Below are 18,366 nucleotides of genomic sequence, written 5' to 3' on the forward strand. Positions count from 1 at the left end.
ACGGCTCTGGCTGCGTGTGCCGAGGAAGGACGCGCAGCCCAGAACAGCTCTGTTCAACCCCGAGCAGTCCACCCTGTCCTGCCCATGCCCCTCCTACCCACAACCACCTCCCCCGGGACAGCGGGCTTTGCAGTGTCCTTGTGCCCAGCCCAAATCCTCCTGAAGACTCTTCCCTTCCGCTCCCCAGAGGTGCTCCGCTAACCCTGCCCGCTCAGGGGAGCAAGCGGTGTCTGCGGGTGGGCTGGGGCTGGCGGAGCTCTCCCAGCCGGCAGCGATTATCCAGCAGCAACCCGAGGAGGGGCAGGGAAGCCACTGCCTGATCCGTCCCCAGGCCGGAGGGCTGCCCGGGCCGCCCCGGCATGGCGCGGCGCGCTCGTCCGCTCAGACAGCTCGTGGCGCAGGCATCTGCCACCGAAACCTGCCTGCTTGCAGGGCTGTCTGCACAACTGAGGGGAAAAAGGCATGACAGCACAATTAGTGAGAGCAAATGAAAGACTGTTTGAAGAGGAGGAGGGAGGAAAGGGGAGAGCTGCATAAATCCCTGGTGGGGTTTTGGGCTTGACATCAAAACCCCTTAACAGTGTATTACTTCAGCCCCCAATGTGGACAGATGTTGAACTGTGGCTCAAAGGAAGTCAGAAATCTTTCCTTAGAAAAAAAATTGGCTAGGAAACTAAAGAAAATATTGTGAAAGAAAAGGAAATAAAAGCCCACTAAAGAAGATTTATCACTGCCTCAAGCATTTCTGTATCCTCTAGTCTTATGAGGTCTCAGCCTCAAGGGAGAGAAAAAGAGAAACAGCCTGTTGCTGTGTTAATGGCTCACAAATTTGGAGCAGGGACACGATAGTCCAGTCAGATGATGATGGAGGGAGCGAGTTCATCTGGCCAAGGGCTCCTCCAGTCCATGCTAACCCCTTATGGCTTTCAGAGCCCTCTGGCACCAGCCGGTGGCTTTCCCTGTCACATCCATCTCAGCTGCCCTTTTTGTCCACTCAATTCTGCAAGGCTCCTCTGGAGCCCTTTGTCAATGGTAAAACATCTTCTTTCCCCAAAGAGCTGAGCATCATCCACAAACCTGGAGAGTTTTCCCTTCCCAAAGCCACAAATGAAGGTGTTGAATAAAACCAGATCTAGTAGAGATTCTTGGGCAACCCCATTGCTGAATTCCACTTGTCCTCAAAAACTGTTAAACCCTGCTCTTTGCTCCCTGCAAGACAGGGCTATCTTTGAACTAGGTTTCAATCCATAAAAAGACCTCTGGTTCAACCCCATGGCAATGTAAATTTTTTAAACATAATTTTGCCAAAATCTTTTTGAAAATGTCCATCTGCTCTGCCCGTTGGGTTCTCCCCATCCACGTGCGTGCGGATACTCTCCTGGGCGCCCCGCACACCGGCAAGGCGGCTTTCCCGTCGGCAGCCGAGCCTGCCGTCTCCTCCCACCTCCCTGTGTGTGCTCACTGCTGGTGCGGAGCCCGCCACCCCAGCGGGGACGGAGCTGACGCTGTCCTCGAGCTCCCACCATCCCCTCCTGGAGTTTGTTTTGTAGGCGGTAGCTACTTCAGCAGTCTGCCAGTCTTCTGGAAGAGCAGCTGCTCATGAAGTCACGTTGATCTGATTCCTCAAACTTACGAGCTACAACCTGGGTGTGAGGATCTCCCAAATACCTGCAGTAATGAAGATAAATACAGAGTCATGCCTTACCCTCCCTGGTGCCCTGTAACACCTTTGTATTGAGAAATGGCTACCTAGCCAGCTGCTTAATTCTGGTATATTTAAAGAAACTTTAGGAAAAAAAACCAAAATCTTTGCAAGGAATCTTTCAAATAAACCTTCGTGCTCTTTTCTACCTCTTCTAATTTTCTGTCTACACTTTACTCGCTAAGTTTTATGGGTTTTCCTTTTCTCCTCATGTGGGAAACCTTTCTACTTTTAAAGCGCTGACCTTCTCCCTGTGATACCTCCTTAAGCTTAGCAGTGAGTCAGGCAGGGTGTTTTTTAGGACCTCTTAGTTCTTTTTTGAGTTGTGGCACATGTTTTACTTGGGCTTTAATAGAGCATTTTTTAATCACCTCCAGACTGCTTGCAGGCTCCTTTCTTTGTCTGTTCCTTTTCATTTTGTTGTTATTGACTACTCACCTCATTTTTTCATAGTTCCCTTTCTTGAAATTGCAGAGCCACACGCTGGATTTATTTGGTGTGCTCTCTCCCACTACACATTAAATTGGTTGTTCTGCGGTCGCTGGCAGAGAACGGCTCTGCCACCAGCACCTTGTGAAGCAGGTCCTGTGCGCCGCTCCCACGCGGCGCTGAGCAGCCGCCCCCGGGCTGCTGCCCGCGCTGCTGCCCGCGCTGCCTGCTCCAGGACGCTCGCGACTCTCTCCAGGTTGTTTTCCTCTCTCCCTGGTGGCTCACTGCACCGACCAGCTTCTTTAATCTCACTTTAGATTTGCTGACAATTACCTTTATTGTGATGGGGACAAGTAACATAGTCCTGGCTCTGTTTTTCCTCTAGGAATCTGGAATCTCCCATCCAAGAAATCTCTACTGGTACTGGGGTTGTCATACGGAGAGATCAGCGTTATCTTACTTTTTTTTAAGCTTCTGGTATAGGGACAGCACCTCTAAGTTTCGCCCTAGTTTGGTTGTTCCTGTGGTTCTGTTAGTACTCTACGCAATCAAACTCACCTTATTTATTGCAGCTGTGCCATTTATTTCCCTGCTGCTCCTTCATTGTGTACTGGCCACATCCTCCTCACAAGGGGTGCAGGTCTGAATTTCTATACTCTCTGACTTTTCCTCCAGCTTCTAATTTGAACAATTCTCTATGGCCTTTCACTTTTTTGGTCCCACCAGCCCGGCTCTGCTGCGATGGAGGTGCAGGACCCCGTGGTACCAGCTGGCAGGTTCAGAGGGGTGTCCCCAGCAGGAAGCCCTTCCCTGGTGCGTACACTCCCTCATCGCAAGGGCTGCAAGAGTGGAGGTGGGACTGCTCTGCAGCACCCCCAGCCTCTTCCAGCACCTCCTCTTGTTCCCTGGCACTCTGTGCAAGCCCAGACACCCAAACACACCACGCTCAGTGTGATGAACCGCACAGCCCCTTGCAAACTCCCCCTGCTTCACTGTCTGAAGCTGTTTGGTTTGGAAAGTTGCATCATGCTTTCCTGAAGAGAACAAGACAGACAGCCCACTTACCTGGGCTTGTTAAGCCCCTTACCACAAGCTAACAGCTTTCTGTTTTGTCACCCACAGACCCTGGCAATGTCAGTGGCCCTGCTCACTGCCCCTGGAGCTAACTTGCCCCCATCAACCCAAACAGCCCTGTTTGCTGCCACAGCAGCCAGTCCCTGACCTGCACCCATCCAGCCTCTCATGAGGCCTGAGGGTCCCCATTCCTTCCCCTTGTCCTGCAGAGCAGCCTCAGCTGCCTGTTTACCCCTATGCGTGGGTGCCCCTAAATTCCCATTCCCATTTCCCCCTTTCTGGGGTCCATCAGGGCCGGGGGCACAGCACGGGGGGGCAACGGGGTGGGGGGGTCCCTCTGGCTCAGACGCTGTTTCCGAGGGGTGAGGTGGGCGGAGGCTTTGGTGCCGGGGGGTGTGTCTGTCCGTCTGTGTCCTCACGGCGGCACGCGGGTGTCGCCGCGGCGCAGCCCGAGCCGCGCTCCCCGCCGCGCGCCGCGGAAGGGCCGGTGCCGCGGCGCCGGGGTGTCCCCTCGCGGCAGAGCCGCCGCGCTGCGCCCTCGGCCGGGCCCGATCCCGGTCCCGGGGACCGGATCCCGATCCCGGTCCCGGGGGCCGGATCCCGCAGCGCCGCTGGGGCGGGCGGTGAATGGTCACAGCCCGGCAAGACAAACTGCTCTTGAGCTCTGCGGCCCCTTCGCCCTACCCCCTCCAACCATATATATATAAATATATATGTATGTATATATACACACACAGGGGTGCATGCAGGCATCCTCTCGTCCCCATCCCTCGTGGCCGGGAATCCCCTGGTGAACACACGATCCTGTTCCTAATAGTCATAGTCTGTAGCCATAAGGTGGATGATGACTTTAACTCCTAAGACAGCACCAGTGGTTTTTTATCCCCAGAAAATCAGAGTTACCCCGATACACAGGGTATTCACAGGGGTTTTTCTGGCAGGAAGAAAACGGCTGTTTTTTGCTTTGCAGGCGTGCTTGTGTGCCTTGAGGTGACAGTGTCAGCAGAGCATGAGTGCCAAATTCCAGCTGCAGCAGAGCTGGAGCGGGGAGGCTGAGGTAGGTGAGGAAGGTCATGGGTGACCCCTATTGCTCAGTAGGAGGAGAAAAGCACTTTCATGGCAGACACCTGACAGCCCTGGGCTGAATTACATTTTCCTGTTTTTCTTGCTTCTCTTTGACATAGAGTTTGACTGACGTGGCCCCATCTTTTGTGTTTGTCCCTATGGTGCCAACCAGGTGGTTCAGTGTAGCAGTCACTGGTCACCAAGGAGCTGCATTTTCAGTGGAAAACCCCAAGCTTTGGGGCTTAGTTCCTTCAGAGGTTCAAAAGAGGCAAGGCTGGCTGTTCAGCAGGACACCAGCTCCTTCTCTCTCACAAGGTTTGGGGAGGTGAGCGTGGTGTTTGTCAGGTGGGTTTTTATAACTCATATGTGTCAGCAGGAGGGGTGAATTAATCAAAGAATGTACAATTGTAAGAGGTGGAAAACATGTAGAAGGTACCAGAATATAGCATGCATTTTTGTACATGCAGACCCTGTTCATGCATGCAAAGCAGCCCTGGCGTACAAAAGAAGGCAGCCAAACGCGCACATGAGATGTAGTTCTACACGTGTTTAGCATGGGCCTTGGGTGAGGTAGGTGAGATATTGGGTCTTGACACGGACAAATAGCAGCCTGTGAGCCAGCACTCCCTCTGTCTCCTCTGACACAGGGTGTTTATCTGCACGAGCTTCCACCTCAGACTTCAGGCTCCTACGCAGACGCTACAAAGGGTGGCAATATTAACGTACGTTGCTGAGTGCTCAACACATTTCTCCTGTACTACTGTCCCCTCTGTAAAACATCAAGTATTTCAAAGAACTAGAAAACCATACACTTTGCTGATAAATGAAGTGCATAGATGGAAAGCATTGTCAGCAAAAGTTGTGCTTTAATTCCTGTGCACAAAACCATTAATCCCTTTAAATGATAAGAGATACAAACCGTGAAAAATATCAAAGGACACGTTCCCTGCCTGGGACCTACAATCCTCCGAGGATCCAAATGACAGCTACTGGTGTGTCCCCCAATCAAAGGCACTGTGGTGAGAACAGTCTCTGAACAGGGGGCACCAGTTAAAGGCCACAGAAAGGCACTGTTCCCATGGCACAGCCTGCTCCTCCTCTCAGGGTGATGCTGCGGGCACGTCACCGGTTTCATGCGCTGCCTGTGCGCCCCACTCTCTGGTACTGGGTATGCATGCAGCTCATTACTCTTCCACGTCTCGGCTTAAACGTGTTTCTTTCCCACGGCCTGCTGGGCAATGGAGAAGGTCAGCTGCCGCAGGGGTTTACAGCCGCTGCCCTTCCCGGCCCCCCTGGAGTGTGTGCTCTGGCGCTTGTCTTGTGCGGCTGCACAACTCTCTGCTGCAGCAATGCTTGCCCTGCCACCTCCTCCACAATCGGAACTGGACAAACCTCCTGATCTTCCCTTGCCCAGCCAGCATTACAGGCCTTGCATGGAAATTACCAGGTGAGAGCCCATGGCCTGTGCTACTCCAGGAGATGTCTCTGCCCCAGAGGAGACGGATCAGCCCAGGGTTACTCTAAGGACCTCACGCCTGCTCCGTGCTCTTGTCCCGCTCTCCTCTTCTCAACCACGAGCCCTGTTTTTCAGCTGCTTTCCTTGCAAACGTCACTCGTGCCCTCCAGCAGCACATCCGCAAGGCTCAGCGCAGTGACCGGCTGATGAACCGCCCCGCAGCTCTCACCCCCCATCCCATAGCCCTGCTGCAAGCCTGAGATTTTCTCACCAACACTGACCAGACTTTGCAACAGCCCTGAGCTGCCCAGCGTCACAGACCTCGGGGACTGCTGGTGGGAAGCACCCAAAGCCAGCACTCACACCGGTACAACAGCATACGTACCTTTTCCTGGAGAACTGCTGGTCTATCTCCTCTAAGGATTGTCCTTTTGTTTCTGGCACAAAAATGTAAATGAATATAACAGCCAACACTCCCATCAGTCCATAGAGAAGAAACATCCAGGAGAAACCAATGGCATCTGCAGAGAGATTCAAGTACGTGAAGGGTCTGTTGGAGGCAGGTCACATCATGGGTTACAAAGGCAGTTGGTTGCTTACTGCAAGGTGGTCATTGGTGCCTGCCTGGGGCATCTGAGTTCATAGAAGGAGCCCTAAAAATGGCAGGGCAGCTCCTTATCTGCAAGGCCTGGACTGGGAATCCACAAGGGAAGAAGGATGGCTCACACCAGGCTTTGCCAGCAGCACCACAGGGAAGGAGAAGGCGGCTGAGCTCCAGGGCCCCGGGACCTGCTGGGAGCCTCAGCCCAGAGCCCTGCTAGAAACAATTGTCCTAAAGCTCCTGGCGTGCAAGCTGCCAGCTCCATGGTTTCCTGATACTGCAGTGCTACAGTACAGCCCAGTGGGCAATGGATCATTTCTACAAAACAGGTGCTGGAGGGGCTCAGAGCAGTGTTGCTGGTGCCTGCTTTTCTGTTTTCAGAGGCACCAAGGTCACACCTATTCTGGTGTAAAGTCCCCAGGGTTCAAAATGTCACCTTGTCTCCAAAGTGCTTGTGGTAGCCACATTCTCTAACCAGCTGTGGGAGATGGAGGAATGGGGGACGGCCACTTACCAAGGAGGTCCAGGAAGGAGAGGCTGATCAGTAAATTAGCAGCCCAGTTAAAGCTGTTACAGAAGGCAAAGGCTCTTCCTCTGATCCTAGCAGGATAGATCTCACTGAGGACCAGCCAGGTCACTGCATGGATTAGACAGATCAGAAAGACAGTTGTAGGAGTTCAGCAATTCGTTTGAGAAATGGGCACAGAAGATTTCAGCAGGGGTTTTAAACTCTGGCTTCACCAGCACCCACTGCTGGTGGTGTCAAACATTCATCCAGCTCAGAGTCCGATCACAGCAGCACACTTCAAAACTACAATGTTCAGTGCTCCACAAAGGAATAAAATACGAGTGAACAAGCCCGGGGAGCAAAGGAGAAAGCACAGGGGTTGGTCATTCCGTTCACAGGAGATGGAAAAGATCTGGCACATCTGCTATCAGGACATGCTCTTTGTAAAGAAATGAGAAAGGGGTAGGATTAGGGAGACGATGCTGTTTGGACTAAAGCAATACGTATCTTAAAGCCATCTTTCCTATCCCAGGGTTATTTTACTTGAAATAATTTACAGGGTCACTGTCAAACCCATCATACTTGCTTTGCACTTCTGTTTTCCTTAAGTTAGGTGGAGTTTTCTCCCATCAAAGCATTTAAAGCAATAAATGCCAGAAAACAGCAGAGCTCACATGGAAGCACAAACTAATCTCTGTTCTTATCTGATGAATAAATAACAATTTCAGAAAAAGACCAGCTGATATTGAGAAACTGCCAAGGAGGTTCCACTTCTGCCTCTAGCTTTCTTCATCACACAGCAGAAGCCCCTCACCCCGTCAGCCCTCTGTTTTCCTCCTCACCAGGGTGCTATGAAGATCAGGTAGAGCTTGTGTGATGCTCTGATTTTGCAATGAGTGTGACATAAAAGAAAAACGCTACAAGGGTAGTGATAGCATGGAAGAGGAATTGTTCTAAGGCTGTACCAGCCTTACAGTTGGTAGAGCTGCAATGCTAAAAAACTATTCGGTGGGCTGAAAATTATATATTTCCAGTTTGCAGACACTGAGCTGCTTGGTAAAGCAGATACATGATGAACATTTCAAGCAGGCTAGTTTTATTCTCTTAGTGCGAGGGTATATAAACACCATACTTACTTGGTCCAAATCCAATTGAGAAGGCACTCACGAAAGTCATCATGCTCAGTAGCGTAATCCAATTTAAAACCATATGTTCCGTCCAGGGAGCACCACTGAAAGGAGGGCTGGTGCTTCTCGCTGTCTCTTTTTTGGACTGACCTACCAAGTCTCTTTTCTGAGTGAGAGAAGAATCGGAAACAATCTCTCTGCTTTGACTACTGGCAAAAACTTTTGTAAGGCTCCCCATGGCAACAAAACCAGGGCCTGCCTGACTTTTTACAGCATTTAATGCTGGTGGGATGGGTGACAAAACAGGCTGGGAGGATAGGAGTGTCAGGGGGTGCTGGGTGAGGCTGTGGGACGCGTTGGGGATCGTGGCTGCCCTGCAGTCCCTGGCCATGGCCAGCGGAGCAATGCGGCTGGTGAGGCCAATAGTGGTGACAGAGATGGCCATCACCACACAGCCAGCCATGAGGAGCACCCTCCTGCCAGCCTTGTCTGCAAACGCCATCGCAACAAGTGTGGCCACCACCTTTATTGCCCCCAGCCCAACAGAGGCCAGGATTGCTGAGGAGTTGCTCTGGAACCCCACCGAGTGGAAGATTTTGGAAGCATAGCCCAACACGTTGGGCTGCCCAGTGAACTGCTGGAAGAGCACCAGTCCCAGGCCCACCAGAGTCCGCCTTCTCATGCTGTCTTTGGTCCTGAAAAGGTCAAGAAATGAGTAATACTTCTCCTTATAGGGCTCTTGCTTTGCCATCTCTCTGTCCTCAGTGTTCTGCAATTGAATGAGGCCCTTCTGGCAGTCAGAGTCCCATGAGCCTAATTTAACAGGGTTCACAGGGAGAAAGAGGATGCTGAGGAACTGCATGGCCGCGGGCGCAATGGCCAGTCCAAACATGTACCTCCATCCCTCATCGGCGTCCGCAAAGGTGTAATTCAGCGCATAGGACAGGAGGATGCCTACGGTGATGCCCGCTTCATAGAGAGACACCAGCAACCCTCGCCGATGAGCAGCCACCATTTCCGAGACATAGATACAGCAGGCCATGGATGAGACAGAGATGGCAAAGCCCACGGTCGTGCGCCCAATGACCAACCCAATAAATGACCTTGCCAATGTGAGAATAAGGCTGCCAACCAACAGGACCAAGTTGCTGACCAGTATTGCTCTCCTCCGTCCATAGAGGTCAATGAGGATCCCCCCAACCAGAGACGCGAGCAATGCTCCGATAAGGAGGGCGCTCACGAGAATTTCTTGCTTGAAGCAGCTGAGGTGAAAGTCTATCTGTAACTGCAGCAGCGCACCGGAGATAATCCCTAGCTCGTATCCAAATATCAGCCCACCTAGGAGAGAGACTGTTGCAGACAAGAGGAGGACCAGCAATGCACGACCTGCAAAACAAGCAAGCAATGCTAGGTTCAAGCTTCTGACACTAGCAGGCAATCTGTCAGCATGCACGAGCTGGAAAAAGCTCTCCCAGGATACCCAAAGTTTTCCATCTATAAAGCCGTGGTGCTGAATTTCCCCACAGGTCCCTCGGTCGTGTGTAGAGAGGCACATGCAGACAGTCACACCACCCACCGGGCCTGCGCACGCTTCCACTAGCGGCAGGGGCATTCACTTGTGGGGCAGAACTGTGAAAATAGGACTTTGTTTAAAAAGTTAAAACTTGTACTTCAGTGATTAAATGCAACAGTGATTTGTACTGCCTGGAGTTGTACGGAGGATCCTCTGTGGTCTCTTCTCAATTCAAATCACAAAACCTGTTCTGGGCAGCACGTGCAGCTTCTGCTTTCTGGATCTGCATTGTTCGGCATTATCATCTTCATGTTTCAGTGCATGTGGCATCCATAAGTGCATTAGTTTAGAGGTCTGTGCTGTTTTCTCACATTGGCTTTGTTTAACTAGAAATACTCACGGTTTCAGTAGACTATATGTGGAAAAAATGTGGACACAACCACCAGACCATGGAAAGCTTTCCTCACCTTGCCTATGGGCTTTTTTTCCCCTCACAAGTTGTCTTTAATAGGAAGTGTCTCTATTCAGCCTTTAATCATAGCTAGGAATAAAGGTTATTTCTCAGTGATGGCTATATTTATTCTGTAACCTCTGTGTTTCATTTGTGTTACTTATGCCATCCCAGTTACACACCAGTCCCTCCTGCCATGCTCTGTGACTACCTGCACTGCTTTTATCGCTCCTTGTACACGTTATGCAAATAATTAGAAAAAATATTTGCTCACTGAGAACAAAAGGCTTTGCATAAAGTGGACATGACATTAGTTTCAAGCCACAGACTCAATTAGACACAGCCAACTGTGCTGTAAATACCACAGCTGATTCCATCAGATTTTGCTGTATTTCTTGTTAAATTGATGAGATGTAATAGTTTATGAACTTTGATTGAAATCCAGCTTTGTGTATAGTATGTTCTGATTTAGTTGGGGAACTTGAAGGCTCTTCAGATCCTTACATGAATACAGAAAGTCTGGTGAGTCTCGCGAGGAACTGCGCCAGGCGATTCCCTGCCGAGGGCAAAACCCGGTCTGCGTGCCAGGACTGAGCAGGGACCAGTGCTGCTGACCTGGCCGAGGCTGGGCTGACTTTTGGACTGCTGAAGTCCCTGCTTGCCTACACCCCTGCCAACAGGCATGGCAAGAGGCGCTGCTGCCGGCGGCACAGCTGCCGCTGCCCCCTCTGCTCCCCGGGGCTCTGCTCCCCGGGGCTCTGCTCCCCGAGGCAGCCCCTTCCCCGGCTGTGCTCCTGGGGCGGCCCCAGGGGCTCTGCCGCAGGAAATTACTTCTCTCTGTTTGCTGCTGGGAGTGCTAAAAAAACCAGACAGCGGGCTGGTGAGGGTGGAGAATTGCAGTCCCAGCCTTCAGGAAAAGTTAAAAACTTTTTTTGGAAACTTTTTCCTGGGGCAGGACGCGCCCCTTCCTAACCCGGCTGTCCCGTCCCGAAAGGGGCTCGCTGCCCCCTTTCCGCCATCGCCGCCCCCCCGCCCGGCCGGCACTCACCCATGCTGGGGCCGAGCCCCGGCGCTCCGCGGCGGCGGGCGCAGGTCCGGGCGGAGCGGGGTCCGGCGGCGGGAGCGGGGCCGCGCAGCGCCACGTCGCTCTCGCCCTGCCTCCCGGCCGGGCTGCCTGCGCCGTGTAGTCTCCCTGCGCGCCCGTCCGGGAGCCGGGGGTGTCTCGGCAGGGTCGCCCTCGCCGGGCTGTGCTTTTCGGGCGGGCACCGCCCCGGGGAGCTGATGCAAAGGGCCGGGAAGACGGAGCGGAAGACCCGGGTGATGAGTGAGTCTGTCTCCGCCGCACCGTAACCGGGGGCTGGGCGTGTGAGCGCTCCGTGCAGTCCGGGTTTGGCCGCGCAGAGTGGCTGGGGACATTTTAGCAGGGGTATGTTGCTAATTGGTCTGGAAACGAGGACATGGCAGGATATGGCTTTGGTTGCTGGAATGACAGCTCTGTCCCCCGTCTCTAGCTCAGGGAAGGAATCTCTGCTCGCTGACTGCAGACCCTCTCCCATGCAGACCTTCACTCCTCTACACGAGAAAGCTTCTAGAAAGCCCCCAAGAGACTGACAGTTTGTTATAGTTCAGATAGCTCGGCTGGAAAGCCACGGAAGCCAGCTGGGAAAGCAGTGGCCATTTCAAAGCTAAAAGGAAAAAAAAAAAAAGCAGCCTGAGTTTGCACTCTAAACTTTCTCTTGTGTGGAAAAGAAAGGATCAGTCTCTCGACCTTATCTCCTCCCCCCAGCACAGCGCTCTGCTAGGCAAAGCATTTCAGTATTCAGCTTCCCTTGCAATTCACATTCTTTTTCTGCTCGGTGGAACAGGACCCTTCCTGCTGCCTACTGCACAAAAGACACTGGGACTTGCACTTGGGTGCAAGATATGTTTCCGAGTTTGAGACTAAACTCATGTATCGCAAAGTCTAGTCTGTAAAACAAAGATTTTACAAAGCTTGATATGCCTAGAAGTGCTTTCAAAAGTCTTTAACACAATGCAAACATTCTGCCTCCATTCTGTTCATGTAAACTGCAGTTACTGGGTGTGTTGCAGTGTGGTGAAGTACATGCGATGTCCTGAAGTTTGCTGTATCACAGCTGGCATGCAGACAGGCGTAGGGAAGATGTGCTGCAACAGGCCTGGGGCTGAGCTTGCATGGCCTTCCCAGGGCCATGCAACAGGCTCTGCCACAGAATGGCAGGTGCAAATGACCATAAACCTGCATTGTGAGCTGGTGCAAGACTGCAGGTAATGTTTTATTTAACCGCAGAGTTATATCAATACAAGCTCCAGCCCAGTGACCTGTGGAGCCCGTGCTGGTAAAGCATTTTGCTGCAGTACAGGACCAGGTTGGGGAAGGTATGCGCCAGTGTGACCATCGTGCCTGTGGTGCGGGCACACCCCTCTGACACAGGCAAAAGTAAACGGGTTGGATGAAGAATGAGGAACACTTGATATTTCTCTGAAAGAGCTTTTTCAGTCATTAATTCAATGGGACATTGAAATATTTAAAGAATCATGATTCTTCTATGCAGGGGAATATCCATCACATCTCTGCTCTGGAGAGAAGTGGTGCCAACTCTTTTTTTTTGGTGGAACTCATAGTCTTAGGATGCTTGAGATGGACAATACCGGATCATGCATATAATTTCAGCCTTAGTCTGTTGCATACCTGGCCTGCAACACAGGCAGCAGTTGATAAAAGGTTTTGCTTTTATTTCTTCTCAAAAGCATAGTGAATATTAAAAGTGTTTCAAGTCATCTGCCTGGTTTATAGATTAAATTAATGCCTCCTATTCATATGCCCTAATTTCAGTGGAAATACAGTATTTGAAAATAACTTTTCTAAACCCTTGTGTCTGATACCAACACAGCGGTACAGGGATCACCCACTCAGCGAAGAACAGCTTCAAACACAAACACCAGCCAACAGAAACGGATGGTGTTCATGGAAGGAACTTTTCAATATGATTTGTAATTAATGTTTGAGTAGTTGAAACAGCTTCGAAATCACAACTAGTTCCCATGACACTCCCAGGGAGAAGATGTGACCCACACGTGGTTCCCCACCACCCCAGCCGCAGAGCCAGAGGGGACCTACCATGCTGGGCAGCTGCTGGGCAAATCCACCCCTGTTTACGTGATCTGCGATTTGCCTGAGCAATTCTGCCTTCTCAAGTGATTTCAGAGGGAGAAGGAAGAAATTGTATTTTTCTCCATAGTCACTCAGCATTCATTTATCTGCCATCCTGACATTTTCTGGAGGTTTCCTGTTCTCTGGCAGGGTAATAAACATTATTAGCACAGACGGCGAGGAGGTGAGGTCCTGGGGAGTATAGGCAGAGCTTTATGGTATGTTTACGAAAGGTGGCCAAAAAGATTACATCAGTACACATAGAAACGCAGCTGCTTGTGTCTGGGGGTTATGGTCCTCTGAAAAAAATGCAAAAACCTGCTATGATGCACAGCAGAGATAATGCTTCCTTTGTGTGTTTTGGGATTTTTTTGTTTCCTTTGCAGGAAAACATCTTCCTTTGCAGTTTTTAAAGTACATCTCTCTTATCATGCCATTTGTAATTAACGGACATTCTGGGCCTGCTGAAGTCAGTAGCTTTGGTCCTTAAACTCCATGTGAGAAGGTCTGGAGGGGTTGGATCCACCAAGATGTGGCTGGCTGTGTGTTCCCAGCCTCGCTCTTTCCTGCGATGCTTTCCTCCTCCCGTTGAGACTGTGTGTCTTGGCAGTGCCGTTTCCCCATCTGATCCTTATCTCGGTTTTGGCTGCTGGACGCGCAGGGCGCCGGGGCACGTTCCTGCTTTGCAGCCGAACAGCACATCTCCAGGGCTGAGCCGCAGGAATGCACGTCCTGAAGAGCTTGGCATCTGGAACGGCAGCCCACCTTTGGTAACGCAGCCCAGCTGGGACTACGGAAAATGTTACTGGGTACCTCAGGGCTGGCAGAGGCTAAAAGAGGCTCTCAAAATCACAAAGGGAGAGAGAAGTCTGCCCTGGGAAAAGGAAGACATGGTGTTCAACAACGCTCGCCACACACTCCAGGACATTTTCTCTAATTACAGTTGATGCTTAGGAGGAGATTCAGGGGACCAAACTGACCAACCTCAATTCAGTTATTGATTAAAATTCTAATCCAAGAGCAGGCACCAGTGTTACCGCTGGCTGGGATGGAGCCGGCTTGCCAGGCACCTGCACTTGTTTTGTGTTTGTTTACAGCCCAGAGAGCTTTCTCCTTGCGACGCCAGGCTGCACCCATGTTCTTTTGTGTTACCCTAATCCCGGGGAGTTTATTTGCAACGCTGGCAGCACTGGTGGTCACCCTGTGGCTCCAGTTTTCTGCACGTTTTAGGGTGACCTGGGGCTCCTGCAGCCCTCCTCCCACTGCCCGCCCTGCCCGTAGCATCCTCTCGATGGGAGAGCTGGCCAAGATCTGTAATTCTGAGCTGTGACAGGTGTCAGCACTGTGAATTCACTCACAGGAGGGTTTATCCCTGTGCCCACACTTTGCAGGTGGAGGACACTACCCCAGAACCAACAAGCACCTTATCTGGGTACGAGGAGCCACCTGAGCCCTGATGTAACCCAGATTCGACCCTTTTCTAGTCTGCTGGGCTCAGAGGATGGCAGCATCCATCCTTAAATAAGCCAGGGTGAGGCAGCTTGACCAGAGCCACGGGATCAGGAGGACAGCAGGGAGGAGCCCTTGGGGTCGGCCTTGGTTTCCATTAGCTTGGTTTGCTGCCCTGCGATTTTTAACTCATTTACATTGTCTGTGAAAGGAGAGTTTATAAATGCTTGTCACCAGGAGAACAAAGTTACATAATTAAACAATTAACCAGAGAGTCTGTGGCTTCAGTGCAATTCTCTGGGATGATTCGATATTCCAATAAAAATACTGGCTGATACCATAAATATTGTAAATGGCTCTAGCTGGTTTCCAAGGGCTATGTAAACTGTTTATTGCTTTCAAAGAGAAATGAATAAGTGAAATCACAGGGAAGACAAATTTAAATAAATAAAATAATGGGAAAAATAAAGCAAAAATATTTTCTTTTGTATTTTGAAAACTCTGGAGGATGTTTTTGGCCAGCATGAAAGAAGGCCGTCATATTTACCAGAATAACAAACCAAGGTAATCTGTGTGCACTTGCTTATAGGTTATATGTATATGTGTGTGTGAGGGCTGTGCATGGGTGCTTAGATAAAATCTGCCCTCAACACGGGGAAAACCTCTTTCCTTATCTGATTGATTGTGGTATTTGCAAATTCCAGCCATGGAGCCCAAGAATGCGTCTCTTTCCCTGGCCAAGCCATGGGGCTTCGGCAGCCCCGCTGTGGCAAAGGCAGCTAAAGGAGGATGCCGCGAGTGGGCAGAATTGTGGGATGGATTACTCGTGTCATTGAAAACCTGGGAAGGTTGTTTAAAAGTTGTTACTGAAGCAAGATAAATATTTGCCAGGCATGATCCCACCATGCAACAACAAGTAAGCTGTATGGAATGTGTTAATAAAACATAAATATTCTGAAAAGGAAACAAATGTTGTGGATGAGAAAACAAGGACAAAATGGACTTGTGGCACCTCCAAAGGCAACAATTGAAAACATATTTACATGGACTGGCCTTAGTCCCTTGTATCTTCTGAGGAATGTAAATTGCAGGATGTGCAGATCACTCAGTAGAGTAGTGGGGTTTGCGGTGTGCCATGAAAACCCAGACACTGCTCCCAAGATAATGAGGTTTCTCCATCTCTTACTAAGGTGATGTGGGGCTTGGCTGCTTGAGGAACTGAGGACACCTGAATCACCACATGAGCAGCCTATGGGCAGGGGTAGAAGCTTTAGTGCTGTCCACCTTGCGGACCTGGTGTGACAACAGGCCCTGTTGCAGTCTGGCAATCCCCTGCAGCCTATGGGCAAACCCCTTCTGCTCCCCAGCCATGAACGGGGCAGCTGCAGAGGATCTGCACAGGCTTCAGCCAAGGCTTTTGGCACACAGAGCACCAAGAGCCGGTGCTGAAGCATCTTAGTGGTGTTGTCCTGGTGGTGGAGTCCCCACGGTGACGCCCCAGTGCTGGAGCATCCTGGTGGTGCTGCCCCAGTGGTGCTGCCCCAGGGGGGATGCCCTGGCAGGCAGCCCCGAGGTGGTGCTGGGAGCACCTCGGGTGGACCACAAGATCCCTTGGGAAGGTGCACATCCAACACCGTGCTTGCAGGCCCTGGGGGCTGCGGGTTTCACTTTTGCATTGGCAGGAACATGGGAAAGCACCCTGGCTGCCCAAGGCTCAGGCACAAGTCCCACCATCCTGCAGCTACCCAGTGTCCCCTAGCACGCCAGAGAGAGTCAGCGGGCAGCAGAAGTTATGAGGGGGACGCACAAAAAGGATTTTTAGCAGAAGCGGCAGCAGGAAGACCGAGGCGATGTCGGCAAAGGACACACCATAGCGGGGGCCCCGAGGACCGGTACAGGCGGGGAGGGGGCGGAGCTTGGGGAGTTCGGCCGTTTCCGGAGAGGACTGCCGAAGATCGACGAAAATTACCGCAGATTGCCGAGCGGGGAATGACGCGCATGCGCTCTGTGGTGGCGTGCGCCTGTGATGGCGGCGGCCGAAGCTGAGGCGGGCAGCGTGCGCTCTGGCATGGCGGGGACTGTGGGCTCTGCGACGGACGAGGCGGGGGCCGCGGGCCCTGCGACGGACGAGTCCGAGGTGCCGCCGCCGCCGCTGCCGGGGCTGCAGCTGGTGCGGCAGGGCGCCGAGGCCCACGTGTACCGGGGGCTGTTCCTCGGGCGGGCGGCGGTGGCCAAGCTCCGCGTCCCGAAGCGGTACCGCCACCCGGCGCTGGAGGAGCGGCTGAGCCGGCGGCGGACGGCGCAGGAGGCCCGGTCGCTGCTGCGGTGCCGGCGGGCAGGTGGGCCCGGGGGCGGCGGGCCGGGCCGGTGACAGGCGGGGCTGCTCTGACAGGACGGACAGACCCGCGTGCTGGTGTCTCCCTGCTCACCCGCAACCCCCTGCCCCTCAGAGGGCCCCTCCGGGCAAATAACGGATGCTCTCCCCGTTATCCTGAAGGGTGCAAGTGGTTTCTCTTCATCCCAGGGAGACCTGCGCTGCCTGTAAAATGCAGCTTGCCCTTAGCCAGAAAGCCCCAGCGCGTGTTCTGCTGGGGAGTCTCACCCTGGGAGGGGCCGATCCTGTTACTAAGCTTTAGCTGCCCACTAGTTTTAGGGCTGGAGGCTAGTGCAGCATGGGTTTGGAACTAGGGCTTAGGGGGGGCGTTCCTAAATGTGGGTTATCATGGCTGGGCGTGATGTCAAACGGCATTTGTGCTTGAGGCTTGTATCAGTTGTGTTTTGTTGTTAAAGTTTCAAAATCCTGTAAAGTAACTGCTAGCATTTCATTTTTTCTTCTTTTAAATAGGGATTTCGGCTCCAGCGGTCTACTTCATAGATTCTGTCACCAACTCCATATATCTTGAAGATATTGTAGACTCAGTTACTGTTCAAGATCATATCAATTCTGTACAACGGAGTGGTAATTGTACCAGTAGCCTCGTTCCCTTAGCAGAGAAGATGGGTGAGCTGCTGGCAAGAATGCACGATGAAGATCTTATACACGGGGACCTTACAACTTGCAATATACTTCTCCGGCGCCCCACAGAGAAGCTGGACTTGGTGCTGATAGACTTTGGACTCAGTTTTATTTCAGGTCTTCCAGAGGATAAAGGGGTTGATCTGTATGTTCTGGAAAAAGCCTTCCTTAGCACTCATCCAGATACTGAAACTCTGTTTCAAGCTCTGCTAAAGACCTATGCAGCTACATCTAAAAAATCTGGCCCTGTGATCAAAAGGCTGGATGAAGTACGACTAAGGGGAAGGAAGCGATCCATGATTGGGTAGAAGAGAGAGGACTTAGGAAGGGAGAAATAGCACTACTTATGTCCTGCAAATGTGTTTCTTTATGCTTCCTGTTGATTTTATTTAACATCACTATTTCCATAACTTTGTCTTCAAATAAATAAATTTGAGTTAGTTTTAAGTGTCATAAAGTAACCAAAGTAATTGTAGATGCGAGCACAGAAACAAAAGAAACAACTAAAGGTCGCCTCTTTCCTAGATGTTAAATAGTTATTCAAAAAAGTAGTTTACAGTGTCGTTCCACTCGTTTACTTCTTCGTGTGGTTAGAATCATACTCAGTATTCTTTCTGAACCTGTAGACCGTGGATTTGTGGGTGGTAAGAGGGACATGAGGATACCAGAGCATCTACAAAAGGAAATTAAGAAAAGCAAATGTGTTACTTTTCTCAGATGACTTACTACAAAACATTTAAATCCATTATAAGTGACTCTACACATCCTGAACACTTTTGGGAGGACTGAATTCCAGGACACGG

The 18,366-nt window shown here is 51.4% G+C and overlaps 2 protein-coding genes across 2 annotated transcripts; one reads left to right on the plus strand and one right to left on the minus strand.

The window, feature by feature from the left end:
- Positions 1-211: 211 nt before the first annotated feature.
- On the minus strand, positions 212-11,482 carry SLC2A10 (solute carrier family 2 member 10; the record flags this gene model as incomplete). Its single annotated transcript, XM_080354720.1, has 8 exons — positions 212-446; positions 3,625-3,816; positions 4,914-4,969; positions 5,426-5,498; positions 6,112-6,247; positions 6,842-6,964; positions 7,972-9,348; positions 10,975-11,482. The coding sequence occupies 8 exons, from the start codon at positions 11,480-11,482 to the stop codon at positions 212-214; spliced, it is 2,700 nt and encodes an 899-aa protein (XP_080210846.1).
- Positions 11,483-16,573: 5,091 nt separating this feature from the next.
- TP53RK (TP53 regulating kinase) lies at positions 16,574-17,994 on the plus strand (the record flags this gene model as incomplete). Its single annotated transcript, XM_080354615.1, has 2 exons — positions 16,574-16,886; positions 17,393-17,994. 2 exons carry the CDS (start codon positions 16,574-16,576, stop codon positions 17,869-17,871), a joined length of 792 nt encoding a protein of 263 aa, XP_080210741.1. The 3' UTR covers positions 17,872-17,994.
- Between the last annotated feature and the right edge of the window lie 372 nt (positions 17,995-18,366).

Source organism: Nesoenas mayeri (assembly GCF_963082525.1).
Source record: "Nesoenas mayeri genome assembly, chromosome: 16".
Classification (NCBI taxonomy): Eukaryota; Metazoa; Chordata; class Aves; order Columbiformes; family Columbidae; genus Nesoenas; species Nesoenas mayeri.